Below are 18,362 nucleotides of genomic sequence, written 5' to 3'. Positions count from 1 at the left end.
TATGAATATTGGAGGTCAGTTTCACACTTTGATAGGCACAAAGACACGACACCACACACTGTATGAACAAAGTCACAACACTATCAACTAATATACGAAGTTCAAAAATAACTAGAAGTCGCAGATGAATAGATTTGTAGTAGAAAGCCGCCAGCTCCTGGTGATCAGCGCAGCACATTCAAGGTCATGCGCTGCGGTCGAACGCCAAAGTAGAGTGGAGAATGTTTTGAAGGTCTAGAATTTGTCACGGTTGCGGGAAGTTAAGTACGTATATAAAAATATACGACGCAAATCAGAATAATTGAGTGAGTACTTGTACTCCTGCTAAGTTCTTGGAAAACAGTTGACTTGAAAAAACAATTGTAGAGAGAAGAAAAAATGTAGTAAAAAGCGCAATATCGGAAAACAAATAAAAACTTATATGCACAGTGTGCTATTTTTAAATGAAAAATTTTTAGGTTATGATTGAAGTAGTCGAAGTTGGTGCAAGACAAGAGTTAAAATTTGAAAGAGGAGAACCGAAATGAAGGTCGTGGTTTTTTTTTTTTTAATAGAGAAGGAAGAATAAATTAAACGAGGAAGAGTGATAGTGAAATAAGAGAAAGAATAAAAGAAATTGAAGTTAGATGGTAATGAGGAAGGATAAGATAGGGAAATGAAGGAGGGGTAGTTTAGGGTGGGTTAGGAGGGTGGGTTATTGGAGGTAGAAAATGTGGGTGGGAACTATGTAAGGCATGGAAAATAGAATTGGGGTTTTGGAATTTGGAATTTTTGAGAAGAAGAATTAGGAATTCAAAAAGGATATTGGGTTTTTCAGAAATGTCGTTTAAATTGAAATTAGGGTTGAAGTACTGGTCAAGGTGGATAAAGCAATTTTCAGTAATGTTTAAGAGGGGGCCTTTGTTAATGATTTTAAGTATATTTAAGTCATTGTCCAAGCATAGTTTCACCAGTGTGGTTCTTTCTTTCCTACTCCATGACTGTTAGGCCTCCCCTTTAGATCCTGGACACCAGCATGTAGACGATGACGATTACTATTACTTTCTTTCTTCCAAGCACACAACACGTAGGCAATGTGAGGTGCCTCCTGCATGACCATTTCGCCCCACAATTGGAAATGGGAACAGTTCATTTACCAATCCTCTAACTACTCTGGTCTCGGTAACGGCTTATCAACGTTCTTCATAATGCATCAAATAATGACATTTCTAGCAGATTTGAAAAAATTTGCTTCCAGTACCTTCTGATCAGACTGGAACAGGTGCACTTATCTTTATTATCTACAGTATACCTCCCATAAAGATACTATATGTCCAAATCATTTCCCTTTCGGCTCTTTAACATTTTCCTAAGCGTGACAATAAACAGGTTTTTGTTTTCTTATCGAACCAGGATTGCTGACATGAATAAATATCAACACTTCAGGTTTATATCAGAAAGAAAACTGGCTGGCTCAGCTGAGTACATAGCAGCTAGCAAAGACAGCAGTTTATGATGCTACTTTCCATTACTACAACATGCTATTGTACAAACTATTTTTTGATAACGATCGAACATTTCTCATTCGAATGACTCATAATTAGCACATTTCCATAAATAATCATTTGAGTATCGAAATAAAACTAAGAGCATGTCAAAACACCTGATATCAGGTGCTTGACAGTTGGAGGGTTAAGAATAGATATTTGCCAGAAATCTTTTTCTGGATTTTAGGATTAAAAACCTGGGGCAAGTATTACATTCTTTTAAAGTTGCACTATCAACGGTCTCATTTTTTTTAAAGCAAGGATGGGAAGGGAAAGGGCTGGGTATGGCCAGATACCAGCCCTCGTATTTACCTGGCGGGCTACACACGCAGGTGTTCCAACCCACCATCTCATGGCCTGTACAATGAAGCCATGAAGATATCCATCCCAGACGTCCAAAAACCAGGGAGAAAGAAGTAGGCCAAGGCCCAATGGGGCTGTAATTTGGTTTGGTCTACGACTGTTTGTAAATTATAATTACACTTATTTCCGTTTTGTGACGTTTAGCCAAAGTGTTGATGGTTTCCATTCATTCCCAGATTTTCTGTTTTCCGTATTGTACATCTTTTTTCCATAGTCCCCCCAAAAACAGAGAATCAAGGTTCCACTGTACTCACACATTACTGCACAGATTCTTAGTGAGACTAGCAGCGGGAGTGATCCCACAGTGAGGCAGTTCTCACAGTGATGTGTGTGTGTGTGTGAGAGAGAGAGAAACCATTCGTAGCAACAGACATGAACTGCCAATGATTGTAAAACAGAAATTGGAGAAAGGAAGAGGTGGTGTCATCTTGTGCTTTCTACACCGCCAGGCCATAATGACCGTCTAGTCAACTCTGGAGAGAAAACAGATACAGTGAACCTGTCAGGAAGCATCTCTTTGTCCCTGATTACAACAGAGATAAAAAGGTGTCGAATTTCAGGGACCAACTGTTTTCATGTTATTCAGGTCTATGGATAGTTTTTCTTTTTTTTGGTACAATTTGCTTTACATCACACCGACACAGATAGGTCTTACGGCGACAAAGGGATAGGAAAGGGCTAGGAATGGGAAGGGAGCGGCTGTGGCCTTAATTGAGGTACAGCCCCAGTGTGTGCCTGCTGTGAAAATGGGAAACCAAGGAACACTGAATTCATGACCAATATCAAGGAAGCCCCTTCCACAATACCACTAGAAGACACCATCAGAAAGGTCCCAGCGGTCAAAGATGTAGAAGAGTGGATCACTGCAAAACCAAACTAAGAACCTAGGCATAGATACCCACGCGCACCAAGTTGGAGAGGGCCTATCACACCTGTGGAAGTATCTATGCATCAAAGTACCTCTCCAACAACCTCAAAATCAGGCACTATAATGCGGTAGTAAAACGCCTCTGAGTGTCTCGTTATGACCAGGAATGGCCCTCTGAGGAAACTAGAACTCAAAGAAAGGAACATCCTGAGGGGAATACTGGGACCTGTAAGAAAAGAGGAATTGAGCACAATGATGAGCTATACAAACATCAGGAAGATATCATCTTCTATGGGCACCTAACCAACAAGCAGGCTGAGGGAAGGCATCCAGGAACAAGTGGATCTCTTCAGTCAAGTCTGATCTGGAACACGAGTCCATAGCGTCACTTATGAGCTGGCTCACAGCCAGAAAATGAAGCAGTATTGGAAGAGGAGAAAACAGAAGGCCCAAGTGACAAGAAGATACGAGCCCTGTGGTCCTCAGCAGTCCCAAACGACATATAGTAATAATTCTCTTGCTTGCTATCCTGGAGTTGAGCACCAAATAGGCTTCAGGAAGGGTCGTTCAACTGCTGAACAGATCCACAACCTCAAAACGATCATCACGCATTGTAATCTCGGGTCCAAACAGTACGTGTCAGTTTTTGCGGACTTAAAGAAGGCCTACGATTCCATAGCCCGCGAGGTTCTGCTAAACATCCTCAACGAATTTGGGGTTGACCTGAAACTACTGGCGTTAATTAGAGCCACCCTAACGACACAAAATCCGAAGTAAAGTTCCTAGGATGCCTATCAGATTCCTTTGAGATCAAAACAGGAATTAAATCTTAAACATTAATTAAATAACAATAATAATAATTAAATAATAATTAAAATATTAATTAAAAAATAATCACTTGTAATCAAAACAGGAGTCAGACAAGGAGATAGGCTCTCTCCGATGCTCTTCAACTGCGTACTCAAAAAAAATCATTAGAACCTGGCGATCAAAATTATTAGCAGCTGATTATAGTTCTCTGAGAATGGGAACAAAATCTAAGGGGATCGTGATCTTCTGTCTAGCGTTTGCTGATGACATCGCCATTGTGTCAAATGATGTAGAAACTGCTAGGATGCAAATCAACCTTCTAAAAGAAATCGCTGAACAAACTGGCTTGCAGATATCTTCTGAAAAAGCCGAAGTAATGACCAACATCAAAGATGACCCAGCAAAACTCCAGACAAAATATGGGAAGATCAACGAGTAGAAAAATTTAAGTATCTGGGTGAGATCATAATGAAAAATGGACAGGACAAAGAAGCACTTAAGGAACGAGTACACAAACTTGAAATAGGCTATCAAACGTCTCACTCAATCTACAACAAAAAATGCCTGTCCCAAAATACTAAAGTACAGCCTATCTCCAAATGCTAAAGAAAGGACTTCTCGAAGAACTGGAGAAAAAAGAGCGCAAAATCATCAAAGTATCATGGGATCCAATTACAAAAATGGCACCAATTATAAAAAAATCCAACAAAGAAGTGTACAAGGAAAACAGAGAAAATTACAGAAACAATCCGTTAAGAGACAGGCACGATATTATGGTCATCTCAAACGAATGGACGGAAACAGACTGACCAAACAGGTCTTTCACGTTTTTTACTCCAAACCCAAACCCACAATTACCCTGATTTAAGAACACCAAGGAAGACGCCTTCAATGGAGATCTCTTGCACAAAAAGATACTGATGAATGAGATAAACCGAGACAAGGTACTGCCTTGACAGAGGAACGCAAAGAAAGCGAAGCAAACTGTAACAAGACTTAACGTGGTCCTAGATGGCCCCAATGAATAATTGTACCGGAGGTACACCCGCTCCGTACATTTCAATTAAGTGTCTTTCAGAAGGCCATTTAGAATATCAAATATGAAATTCATTTCGGAAGAAGTTTGAACATTCATCGACAGATGTCTCTACTATCAACTTAGGTGCTCCCTCTGATGAGAGGATGGACAATTAATTTTCAAGAGAAATTTTGTAAACATTGGTTTCCTAAACTGTGTTGTTTGTACATTGTTCTAAGGTTATTAGCACTCCTCTCTCTTCCCATCTTAAAATTGTAGCCAACACAAAATTTTGTACATTTATTTAAGTAACCAATCAGGGTTTCTGATATGTATTTGATTGTCTAATGGAAATTGTGGGTGTGTCAGGGCTTTGGCCCAGAGAAATCTGGAACCTTCCTCTCGGCTATACTGTCTTTCGATCCCTCCAGTCCAGCAGTAGCTTCGTCCATCTCCAGAAGTTCCACCAGCACAAGGTAACGCCATGTAATAGTCTAACTCGAGGGGAAGGTTTCAAAATTCTTTTTTAAATATAATCCGGCAATGAAAATTCTACATCAGGTTTAATAACTTCGGGAATAAAAAGTGGGAACCCTTCAACTTGGTCTTGAGGTGTATCTCCATCTGGTCACCTCAGTAGTACAGTCTCAGCCCAAATAGGCTTTTAGGTACTTGTCAAGTGTACTTCACCTCCTCTAGCATTTTGTTTTTAACTAAGGCCACCTAGAATGGGCACTTGTTACCCCTGTTAAAGTTAACTTCCATTATTCATTTCCTTTTAAATGTAACTGTTGAGCAGATTTTGGTAAAATGTAGACTGTGCCTTTAAGAGGCCTGAACTTGTAAAATTTGGAGAATAGTCTCCTAGAGAGTAAATGGGTAAAGCAAAGACGCTCAGTTTCCTTGTGCATGTATTGAAGGGAGCAGTGGTGCTCTTGTTCCAGGGAGCTTCAAGCTCATGTCATCTAATTGTTCTAACATTGTTTCTTGAGCTCACCTGAATCTTTTTTATTGCATAGCAAAGTGTAAAAACTGAAAAGAAAAGAAAAAAAATTAAGAAGGAAATATATTTCGTAATTCAAACTTGTCTCTATCCACCCATTCATGCCCGCACCTTCTTTCACCACTCCTTTCCACAAAAACACCTTAACAACAACAACAATAATAATAATAATGATAGAATTAGTAAAATCAGAAGAGTAAATATTTTCAGAAATTTCAAGGTCAGTGACAGAGAGAGAAGAGTATGATTAAAAATGTCTTATTTTACTATTTTATATCCAGTGCCTTAATTATAAAGCAAATAAATACATTAATTTATTACGTGTCTACATAGACATTGATACTCTGGTAAATCTACCTTTACCATACACGTTACACACTGTACTGTGCTTCACGAGGCACAGCTGACTAATGGACTTCAATGGTTATTGCCATTAAACAAAAAGCTGAGGAATGTGGGAACTTGGCATGTCTTGCAGCTGTTGCCATCCATCGGCAGCCTGCACAAGCCACACATGCACCGTGACGCACTCACATTAACGTCACAGACAATACAAAATTCCAAGCTGATACAAGCCTCACCGTGTTTTGACATGACAGGAACGATCTCATCTAGTGGATGTAAGAGGGAGAAGACGGTGGGTAGAGGTGCTGATTCTGTCTCGTGCAGGCTGGGTGAAGGAGCCGAGGACTGAGCAGCTCTTTCCAAGAGAATGCCGTACTTGAAGGGCCAAACACTGCCAACCTGTACAAATAATACAACAAGTTATTGGAGAGTTTACACATTCTTCGAAGAGCTAAAAATAGCTGAAATTTTTTTAAAATGATACAAGATTGAAAACCTTCACACATCCTCTTATTTCCCAACAAGGATCAACGCCGTTATCCCATTCTTTAGCACAGCCGTCGTCATCTTCTTCCTCCTCCTCACATTGCCCACAGATCACAGAATACACTCTTTGACCAATCTAACACATCAGTTGAGTATAAACCGGACTTGACTTCACCATATCTAGCCATCGCTAGTTAGGTCTGTTTTCCTTCAGAGCACTGGGGAGTACCGGCGACAATTTTGTGGCCATACCACTAGAAGTGTGGCACCCATTCGGAACTAGATTGTGGCATTGCAGATGAGGTCCCGAACTCCATCCCCATTCTGATCCACACCTTAATACTTCTTGTATTTAAGATGAGTTGACAAGTGGCAGTCACTTCTCCCCACTGTATCCAAGACACATTTATCCTTGGTCTGCACTGCTGTTACTTTACAAACAGGATCCCAAGGACCACAAGGAGGAACATAGCATTAACTTCAAGAGTGCCTTCGTTCAGATTGGTCTCCATGTAGCGAGTCTAGATTTGATGCTGAACATGCAACCTGTCATTCACTGTTTCTGCCATTCAGTGCATCTACAAATGCACTAGCTGCAAAGATACATTTTTAGTGGACCAATTAACTCCAAATTTAGGTTTGTGAGACGTATCGACTGCAGTTGTTCAATTCTATCTCCATTTACAGTAGTCATTCTGTAGGCTGTACTCTCTCTTTGCTCATCTGAAGAGCAAAGCCTCACAGATGCTCACAGCATTTTCACACTTTCTGAAAATATGCTGAAAATCACAAAATAGTTCAGTATAATCTTCAATGTTTCTACTTCACTAACTTGGACAGCAGCAGATGTACAAGAATGAATGCAATGTTATTGTTGATCACAGAAAATATAAAAAAGAACAAGAACAGATGGACAGAAAATGGGAAGATTAAAGAAAGGAGAGAAGTACAATGAAGGTGATGACTGCAGGATAGAAAGAGGAGCAATAACAACTGGAGAAAAAGACACTCACCTTGTGGAAAAGTTCAAGCATTCGGAAAGTGAATTAGAGGAAAATTCATGATGTTATGAAAAGAGGATGTAGACAGGCAATGTTTTCTATCACAAAGTACCAAGGGGAGAGACAGAGATGGCAGGAATTAAGGGTTTAAAAGTTGTAGGATAAAATGTATATCCTCTGGAGAAATGAACGAATCCTACAAATGCAAGGAAAGAGAGGCTTGCTTACTTTGATGGACAGCACAATGGGTATTAGACAGTGGTTTTTCCCTTATCTAGCTGTATCTGGATACAGGGAAATTATGAACTTGATAAGACTATAGAGCTTTTACTCGAGTAATTTTCCTCCTTTTCAGCATATTTTACCTTGGAAAATGAAGGGGCAGAAAATTATGCAATTATAATTTTGAATCTAAAATAAAAGTTATATTTATTTTAAAATGATATAGAAGTTCAAATAACTATAAATTAAAATCAATATCAAAGATGAGGGAGGCTAGAGCATCTGCCTATCATCAACTCGTCACCTTCATCTTGTTCGCGATTCCCATTTTCTTGAAACTCTTGTGAAATGAGCCGCCATGCCCAGGTAAATCATTCACAGATAAATTCAAGGGAAGGCCTGTACGGTCATCGTCAGTATACGAGACCCTGCAGCCATCTGCTGCACGTGGTCCTTAAATGGCTTATTAACACTTGCATTAAAATCCTGAAGAATTGATGTTAAACCATCAAGAATAATGACCAGATCTTTTTTTCACCCTCTGCATTTCTTTGTTGAACATTGTCAACAAGATGGGCATGGAAGCTGTCCAAAATTAGGATTTAACAGATAGCCTGGATGATACTTGGGGCAAAGCAATTCATAGGCTGTCAAAAACTGCTCATTCACATAAATCAGTTGTTTAAGATTGTTATATAAATTACCACATTCTGCATAGTCCACTCCTTTAAGCAATTTTAAAAGGAAATGGTATGATTAGTTAATAGAAAATCCATTTAATAATAATGAAAGATGCATGCAATCTTTCATTAGACTGACCACCATTCATCACTTCTTTTGTGTACAAACATGTAGTCTGGTAGAAAACTCCCCTTTTGGAATGGTTTCCCTCTTAAATATCACAAATGGAGGGAGTTTTCACCAATCCACAGTGAGCCATAACATGAGTGAACTTTCTCTGCAATGTTGTTCACCTCATGAAACTCGACACTATTTTTCCAGTAGCGTACATGTGAGACTCTACACAAAGCGCACATGCTGCAGTACGATTCCCATCATTTTCTACAAAAACAATCACTGTTAATTTAAAAAACCCATAGCTTCACTTACGTATGTAAAAATAATTAGCAAAGAGTTCAGTATAACAAGTGTGCCTACTACAAGCAAAGACCAGCTTGCCAAGTGGCCCCGTTCTTACAGCGCTTACAGGGAGGAGGGGGGGGGGGGGGGAATTACCGTATTTACTTGCCTCTAACAGCAAGTTAATGGTCGAACACAGTGCTGCAGCAGGTCTGCGTTTAAACACGAAAAAGTCCAAAGTAATGGTCATAATCAAACGTGTCATTCAACATTTCATGGTGCCGAAGCTTGGACGCTAACACCTGAACAAAGAGCTAGAGGTGATGCACAACATCAAAAAGAGATGGCGTGGAAAGATGTTAGTATACAAATGAGCATCAATGGAATTTTTGAAAGTAGGGAAGATCATAAAATGAAATTAAGTTGGAAATCAAGAGGATAAACATTTATTTATAGGAAGAAAAATTAGGGAGTGGAATAATTTATCAAGGGAGATGTCAGAAAAATGTCCAACTTCTTTGAAATAATTTAAGAATGGACTAGCTAAACAACTAATAGGGAATCTGCCAGCTGGGCTACAGTACTATATGCAGATCAGTGGTGACTGTTCAATCAGAGGAGTTCTTCGCAGCCACTATAACAGAGCTTTCCCGACGAGTTTGTTGCTGCTTTATAAATAGCCGCATCAAGGAGAGATCCTCAGACTTGTAGAATAAACCTTGCAAGCTCCTCTTTTCCTTCTGCATCCGCTGTTTCCTACCACTTGTTTAAAACCTTTATTTCTCTTTCTTCTTCTTACAACTGAATAAAAACATAGGCCTTTTCAATCGTGAGATTACCAATGTGACAGTGAGCTTGTCGGTTGAACTGCCGGAAGCTAGAGAATGAAGATGCCCACTATTTGATGAGAGGGATGAACAAGGACATACCTGAAACTGCAGAGGCGCTATGTAGTGCTCCCCACTGCCGGTGAACACCTGAATGTCGCCGAGGTCTACCAGACACACACACGGCAGAGTGGTACCTGAAACAGTCAGAATATTACTCCTCATGTACAGAGCAATGATTGGTATGACCCTAGTTCCACTGTAAACGGTCCGTTATTGGAAATTATAAATGTTCCAGCTAAGTCGTCCTTCACCCTAGTATGTCAATTTGGGCTCACCTATCACAGAAGTGCCAATACATTATGAGAGAGTCTTTTTTACAAACACTGATACTGCTAGGCCATCAGAAGATATTGATTCCCATAACCTCAAATGTTTGTCCTGAATGAGTAAATTCGTAATTCCAATAGAAATGGATTTCCCATTTTCACTTCCAGGCAAATGCCAGGCTGTACCTCATCCCCGACCACACATCAGGAAATGGGCGTAACGGGCCGAGGGTCCCTCGTGCCATCTTTCCAGTTAACAAATTATGACAAGATATTCATTATGTTTTCAGTCCACTTCAAAGTTGAGTTTAACAAGGTATGTAGTTAATTTGGGTATATTTTCATGGTTATAGTAAATTTTCCTAATTTTGCATACCACAAAGGGTTAAAAGGAATATTATACAAACTTGATGCTATCACACAAATAACTATTAAAATTATTGCTGAAAGTCACTCAACTTAACAAAGAGTCAAAATCTTCATTGCGATCTCGAGATCAACCTCAGCTGATGGCATAAAGGAAGGAGGAATATATCACGAGTGACCTATTTAGTTGGCAGTGACTACCTAAGGATGGCATATTTTGGTCTATTCCAGCCACACATTACTTTTTGGGCTGTTATAATGGAGGGGGGTCTTCTTGCATATATAATATTCTTCTAATACAGAAGAAGGTTCTCCGCACAATGTGGTGCAGTTGACTATTCTCAACCCCTCTTCATTAACCTTAAAATACTGACTTTATTTATGTCTCTTAGACATAAATGAATTCAGTACTAGGGAAAACATTCACCTTCATGATACTTGGGGCAAAGCAGACACTGACATCCCAATTCATAGGTTGTCAAAAACTGCTCATTCACATAAAATCAGTTGTTTACCACATTCTGCACAGTCCACTCCTCTAAGCAATCTTAAAAGGAAATGGTATGATTAGTTAATAGAAAATCCATTTAATAATAATGAATCTTAAATGCATAATGTTAGTATGAAGTTTTAATAAAATGTGCTTGTACATTTCTTCTTTTTATGATGCCGTCTCCCTTCGAAGGTTGGCGATCCAATTGATTATGATTACACGCGAAACGGCAGCACGGAAGATTTCTGTCGACGTATATCCAACTTGAGTTTATTGTATTGTATTGTATTGAACAGGTGGACTTATAATATTGTAATAATACTTGAGACATACGTATATCCAACTGCCGCAACCTATCTCCGACATTCCGTGTTACCGACGCTGGTAGACTTAATTTGAGCTCTTGGTGGAGAATAAATTCTGGGACACCCAGTGTGGAGGGTGCAACCGTGGGACCAGCCGGCAGTAGGACGGGTTTTTTCTCAGGGACAGCTGCACTGTTCACTGTAGTATTTGTCGGGTGCGGATGATATAATTTTCATATCCTCTGCAAGTATGGCAAGTGATTGTTTCTATGGAAGAGTGCGTTAAGGTAAACTCTTCAAAAAGCAGTTTCAAATAATGGTGTTGGGCATGCTACCAGAGCAACAAGTGATGCACTATTTCAAAACCAGGAAAAGGGCCTGCCAATATCTTGCCCCAATCTGCTGTATTTCCAGAACGAGTTCAATGAATGGGACCCAAATTTTACTGCCAGTTCTGGGTGGCATAACAGTGGAAAAAACAGTACAGCATTAGGCAGCTTAATATCTGTGGAGAAAAACTGTCAACAAAATCCGATGATGTTGTGAAGTTTAAAAGGGAACTTCAAGAAATAATTCCTGCTGAAGGATTAACCGATCAGATTTTTAATTGTGATGAAACTGGGCTACATTGCAACATGCTGCCATCAAAAACTCTCGCACCCAAGCCGAGACGTCTGCACCTGGCTATAAGCGTAGTAAGGAAAGAGTTACTATTCTTGCCTGCAGTAATGTTACTGGGAACCTTTATGAAGAAGCCTAGGGCATTTAAAAACATTTCTGTTAATGCTCTTCCAGTCCTCACACCAGGGACAGGCCGAATGGCAGATTCCTAAACATACCGGAGGCGACATAGTTCTGTCCCCCGACCTTCCGTAACACAAATACATCCACACACAAAGGTGCCCCCTTCTTCAATCAACAACCAACCTCTCACACGGCTCTTTGGCAACATAACCAATAACCTGAAGCACAAATCAAAATAAACTGAGGACAGTAAACAATACTCTGGAACTTGGGATAAACTTACCAATTAATGAGAGACCTGGGCCTTCGCTTGAAGTGACAGTGTTGAAATGCCTGGAGATAGATTTGACACAGCCACCCTCAGAATGGAATGTTGATGTTCCATCACTGATCCGAAAACGTAATTTTGATTTTATGAACTTCATTTTTGAAAATGTTTTATCACAAATATAAGTACTCGCAAAAGCGCACAAGAATTTTCTCGCAAATTTTAGGAAAGCCAGAAATTTTTTATTACTAAGCGCCCTGTAGAAGTTAATAAGATTTCCTTCTGCGAACTTGTCATTTACTGGGAACAACACTGAAGTTCAATTAATTTGATCTGTAGTTGCACAGGTGCATCACCGACATCAACTGCAAATGGATTTTCGAACAAATTAATTTTCTCTACATTCACAGAAAAGTCTTTATATCTGACTATGGAGATGGAGTTGGACGGATGCCTTCCTTTCTTGGATGTTCTAGTAAGAAAGAAACCGGACGACTCCTTAGGACATACCGTCTATCGTAAGCCTACCCACACAAATCCCTATCTTCATGCACATTCTCACCACCATCCAGCACAAAAACAAGGCATTCTCACGACATTTGCCAAGAGGGCGAGATGAATTTGTGAGCCATCACATATCCAGGGGAAGATGGACACGCTCAAAGTCGCATTCAAGCGTAATGGTTACAGCGATTTGTAGATACATAGAGCCTTGCATCCCAGAGAAACAACCAAGCAAAGCTCACAGAAGGAAGAAGTGAAGGGAACTGCCTACTTGCCTTACATTCACAACACGAATTGCCAAGGTCCTCTGCAAACACAATATAAAAACCGTGTTTGGCACCGCCACTAAAATTGCTCACAGTCTGAGTAAAACCAAGGACAAATTGTCCCCACTTTTACATCCTGGGGTATACGAAATTCCCTGTACGTGCGGCAAAGTATACATTGGCCAAACATGCCGGTCCATTGGTACCAGTATCAAAGAACATGAACGTAATATTCGTCTCAACCATCCTGACAAATCGGCAATAGCTGAGCACGCTCTATCGTCAGGTCATGATGTCATGTTCCAAGATGCTCGAGCTCTTACCCACACTTGACACTACAGGTCCAGGATTATACGGGAAGCTGTGGAAATATGTAGATGTCTGTCTGTTAGATCATCAGCCCAGGGGCTGGTTAGATCCTCAAATAGCACCACCAAAGGCTATGCAGTTATAGGAAAACCACAAAAACCATTGGCAGTACCTAAATGAGGCGTACTAGGCAAGACAAGGAGTGAGGTAGTTTGCCATTGCTTTCCTCACTGGGCCAGGCAGTGCTATTGTAGCACGACTGACCCTATGAGCAACACCTTTCATAACACTCGGACGCACTGGCTGTGCTCTGAATGCCATTACTCAGCACGACCCACACCCCAGCAGTTTCCATAATGTCACAGCCATGGGTGAGACTGGGACTTCAGTGGAAGCTATACTCTACTCTGGCCTGTGCCAAGAGATGGATGCAAAAGTACTGCATCCATAAAGAAATGACAGCAGATCCTAACAATTTCAACAGGGACACAGGCTATCAATTAAGGAATACCTCATTGCCAACCATTAAGAATTTACGTAGGTAGTTCCCTTCCCTGTCCTTTCACTATTGTTATTTCGTCTCGGTGTTTTCCAAATTCATATGTTCCTCGTCGCCAGATGTTTCAGTCCAGGTTTGTGTGTATATCATACACCTTTCAATGTCATATGTTATATAGGCCCTACACACGTTATGTGAACCGCTTAGACTGATTATGATGGCTCGGTCAGCTTCCGCTTTGAACGCTAGCCTTGTGCCACGTCCTGGGAGCCATCTGGTGGCGAATAAATGTACCATTTCCAATTCTATTATAACGTCTAAATTTTAAAGAGTCATTGTTTAAGAAGCTTTTCTTGTGGACAGTCGAGATTTCTTCTGAGGACGCAGAGCACAGTTCTCTGCGAAACGTAAAGAATTTCATCTTATTTTCTCGACGCGGCATAAGCCCAAAAGCCTATACAGTATGATGTCTATAAGTACGGGCCCGTGAAAACATCAATGGCAATGTCTTTAAATCTGGTTTCAATCTCATTCTTCAGAAGGTCAATCAACTTAATAAACCGATCATATGGTACTGAACTGTTTGAGTTCGCTTCTTGAAGCCAGTACAACATGAAAAGTGTGGGAACATGCCCTTCTCTAACTGCTGTAGAAATAATTTCACTTTATTTTGGAACACTAACATGTAACTATACACTTAATTTAAAAGCATGCCTTTCCCTTGTAATCCCTTCAAAATATTTAAATGTTGCGTTAAATCTGTGAGTATTGTTAAATCCCACATCCAGTTTTCGTCCCCAAGTTCTGTATCTTCTTTCTGTTTCATGTTCATAAATGAGGTTATTTCTTCATGAAGATGAAAGAAGCGTTTCAAAATATTACCACGACTATATCTCACTACGATAAATTACATCGCCGTAATCACAATCAATTTCAGCCAGAAATGACTGGAACTGCCGATATTGAGTCCATGCGATCGAATATATTTAATTGTAGATGTCACTGTGTTCACCACATGCTATTCCACATAGCACTTGTTGAATAATGCAGTGTAATTCAAGAACCATATCAGTATTTCTGTTAGTAAATTTGCCGGGCTGAGTGGCTCAGATGGTTAAGGCGCTGGCCTTCTCACCCCAACTTGGCAGGTTTGATCTTGGCTCAGTCCGGTGGTATTTGAAGGTGCTCAAATACGTCAGCCTCGTGTCGGTAGATTTATTGCCACGTAAAAGAACTCCTGCGGGAGTAAATTCCGGCACCTCAGCGTCTCTGAAAACCGCAAAAGAGTAGTTAGTGGGACGTAAAACAAATAACATTAGTAGTTAGTAAATTTGTTTCTTATTCTTCCAATCAATCCCATTTTTGTACCACTCATATTCCTTGCTCCATCTGTTATTATTGCTGCCAATCCATCCCATTGTAAATCGAGATCCTTCAATGTTTCACTCAGTTGGAGAAACAAATCCTCGCCTGTTGTAGTTCCATGGACGCTTCTTAAAGATGACAGCTCCTCAGTTATTTCACATGCTTTGTCAATCCCACGAATAAAAATTAAAAGTTGTGGTGTATCACGGACATCATTACTTTCATCCAAAGCCAACAACAAGCACTCGAATGATTTAGATTTTTCGTATAGTTGTGAGCAGAAATTAGCCCGCGTTCTTCTGTTCTTGTATATGGACAAGAAAGAAATTCCACCTATCAATACTATTTATTGTAAAGTAGACTTACATCAGTACTGGTTTCGACTGTATACAGTCATCATCAGCTGACAGATCACAATATTACATCCATTAGGCATTGGTACGTTACAAAGATGCCATCATCCATTAGCGCATCCGGATGTCTAATGGGGTTGTGAGTTAGATGTTATCGCCATTTCATTTGTGATTACGTGAGGTTAAAATTGTTCCTGAGATTAAAATATGGTAGTAAAAAACTTAACTAAACTTAAAATAAATTGTACATGCACATTAAACACATTAAAAACACAGAAAACATGTATATAAAAAACACTTGGTGAATTTAAAAGTTCATGTCTTGCATGTTCTTTCTTCAGGCTTCATCATTGGGGTCTTGTGCGCCTATGTTTATGCTGATTGATTTTGAGCTCGTAAACAGTTCTTGACTAAAGATATATTCATATATGCTAGTAACGAAAACACAAGTTATTGAGTAGTCAAATATTCTTTTAAAACACGTTCACAGCTGAGCTACATATTATCGCTACCCACAATATTTGACCACTCAATGACTTGTGTGTTCAGACAGCAAGGATCTGAACTGTGTTTTTTGTCTTCATGACTCTGCTAAAAATCCATTCACATTCACCATTGCTGTGTGTAATTGATAAAATAGCAAGCATCACCTTAGACATATTTAAGTACACCATCAGCTAATTTCATCTGACCTACCAATGCCCACTAAACATCAAACCTTAATTTTGCCAGGTCTGTTTCTTCGAGCTGAACGTTTCAGCTGGGAGTGCAGAATATCAGTTTCTTTATCTAAATGTTCAGTTTCACTAGTCAGAATGTTCGTAAACTTGTTAATAAAATATCTAAGGCTAGAAAATGTGCCTTACTTATAGCAGAAATATATGCAACTTCTGCATTAATTAAAACTTCATCTTTAAATGCAAATTTCTGTACCATGTAGTCACATGACGAAGAGAAACACTTTCCAACAGACTTAAAGAATATGCAATTTTCCTCAAAGTGTTCACCAAAACAAACACAGAGTTCCCTATCTTCAGATCACAATCATCCTTTTGATTTGCTGGAGCATGACAATCTACATCAAAGAGAGAGAGGAGGTTTCACGAACCTTGCCATCACATTCTTCAATTGCGACCGAAGAGCTATTCTCAAAGATATCCATAAAACTTGACAGAAAAAAGGCAAACAGATTTATGTAAATTTGATGGAAGGAACATGAACAGTCGTTCTTCACGTGACAAAGCATGCCTCTTAGTGTCACCAGTAGTTGCATTTTTGTTTTTGATGAAACTGTTGATTGGGTTTTGCTTTTAACAGAGGAGTGTGGCGAAATGTTGAAATGCTTGACACAGGTGTAATACAGTGATATAATTTGAAAACAATATTCCTTAACCCATGGGTAAATGCAAATATCAAGCTCGAATTATTATTATGACTTGTGATGTACATCCACTTATTAGTATTAGTGAAAATGAAATGAAACCTACAACCTGTTTTTCAGTCAGTGACCGGATCAGGGATGTAATGAATGAATCATATATAGGCTATTATTACGATGGGGGTCGCCACTCCCAAAGTGATATATTAATGAATGATAGATGCCACGAAATGAGAATGGAGAGTGTTGCTGGAATGAAAGATGACAGGGAAAACTGGAGTACCCGGAAAAAAAACTGCCGCCTCTACTTTGTCCAGCACAAATCTCACGTGGAGTGACCGGGATTTGAACCACGGTATCCAGCGGTGAAAGGCCAACGTGCTGCCGTCTGAGCTATGGAGGCTACTTATTAGTATTAGTATTATTTACGATCACATTATTTGTGAGGTTATGTCGTGAAACGTGCTGTGTACATATATTTATATGAGTTTAGTTAATGTAAGAACCTGTAATTAATAGTATATAAGGTATTATTACCTGTATTTATGGTGTGAAATCCACTACAGTATAATGCAACACATTGTAATATCCAGAATATCACTAGGTAAGACGAGAACTATGCAGAATATTCTTTACATTGTCTCTAGGCTTTAGCCACTCTAGAAATTACTAGAAATATGACATATCCTTCTGGAAGCCTGGCCAGGCAACCTATACAAGGAGACAGTCTCGATGTTGAACAGGAGTTACTGTTTAACAGGAGTGCATTCTGTCAGACAACAGGAGTCAGTTCACGTTGAGGAAGTGGCAGCAAATGATGACAGAATGGGGTGTGGAGCACTGGACCACCCCTATCTACAACACAAGGGCCAATCCAACAGAACCAGGAGCTAAAAAGGATGCTATGGGTCCACATGATAGACAAAGAACATTGACTGTGGGACCGTCAGACACTGCAGTCACTCTTTGTGCTGCGAAGACGCATCAACCGTGTCACCGGCTATTCCCCAGCGGAGCTGTTCCTTGGTCGACAGCTATACGGCACCGGGGATTGGGAGATTCGTCCACCACCTACTTCTGGTCAAGATGATGCAGCCGTTTCCCTAGCAGAGTGGCAGCAGCAGCAGAACATCAAGGAGAAGCAAGCTTTGGCTGAGAAAAGATCCCTTACCCAGGCCAAGGCTCAAGATGTTGAAGAGACCCAGACCTTCCTACCAGGCCAACAAGTACTGCGACGTAACCACCCAGTCAGCAATAAGATTGGAGGGTTTCACCCAGGTCTTTCACCTAAGTGGATTGGTCCCGTCGAGGTGGATAAGCAGCTGGGCCATGGGGTCTACTTACTAAAGATCAACCCTCCTGTCAAGGTCCACGCATTGGAGTTCCGGCGAGTCACCCAACCGCTGCGCATGCAGAGTAAACCTGGTACTGCCACGGGTCCACATGGAAGAGAGGCTAATAATGTCATAACACAATCTGGTCGTGAGGAGAATCCATCGACTATCACCGAGGAAGAGGCCGGCAGCGAGGCAATCCCGATCCCCGACACGTCACAAGCTGGTCAAGAGGAGGAGAGCACATCCAGCAATGTTGAGGAAGAAAGAAGACACAATCTGCGACCAAGACAAAGTTGA

General features: G+C 40.2%; 1 protein-coding gene across 2 annotated transcripts in view; it reads right to left on the bottom strand.

The window, feature by feature from the left end:
• shtd (shattered) overlaps nucleotides 1-18,362 on the bottom strand; it is a 786,765-nt gene that overhangs the window by 735,294 nt on the left and 33,109 nt on the right. For both annotated transcript variants that reach the window (XM_067155551.2, XM_068229717.1), the window contains exons 4-5: nucleotides 9,652-9,746; nucleotides 6,170-6,332 (exon numbers count right to left, since the gene is read on the bottom strand). In XM_067155551.2, coding sequence (XP_067011652.2) covers nucleotides 6,170-6,332; nucleotides 9,652-9,746 — 258 coding nt within the window. The remainder of the gene's footprint in view (nucleotides 1-6,169; nucleotides 6,333-9,651; nucleotides 9,747-18,362) is intronic.

The sequence above is a fragment of the Anabrus simplex genome, chromosome 11 (genome assembly GCF_040414725.1).
Source record: "Anabrus simplex isolate iqAnaSimp1 chromosome 11, ASM4041472v1, whole genome shotgun sequence".
Taxonomy (NCBI): domain Eukaryota; kingdom Metazoa; phylum Arthropoda; class Insecta; order Orthoptera; family Tettigoniidae; genus Anabrus; species Anabrus simplex.
This window is presented reverse-complemented; position numbering and strand designations above follow the sequence as displayed.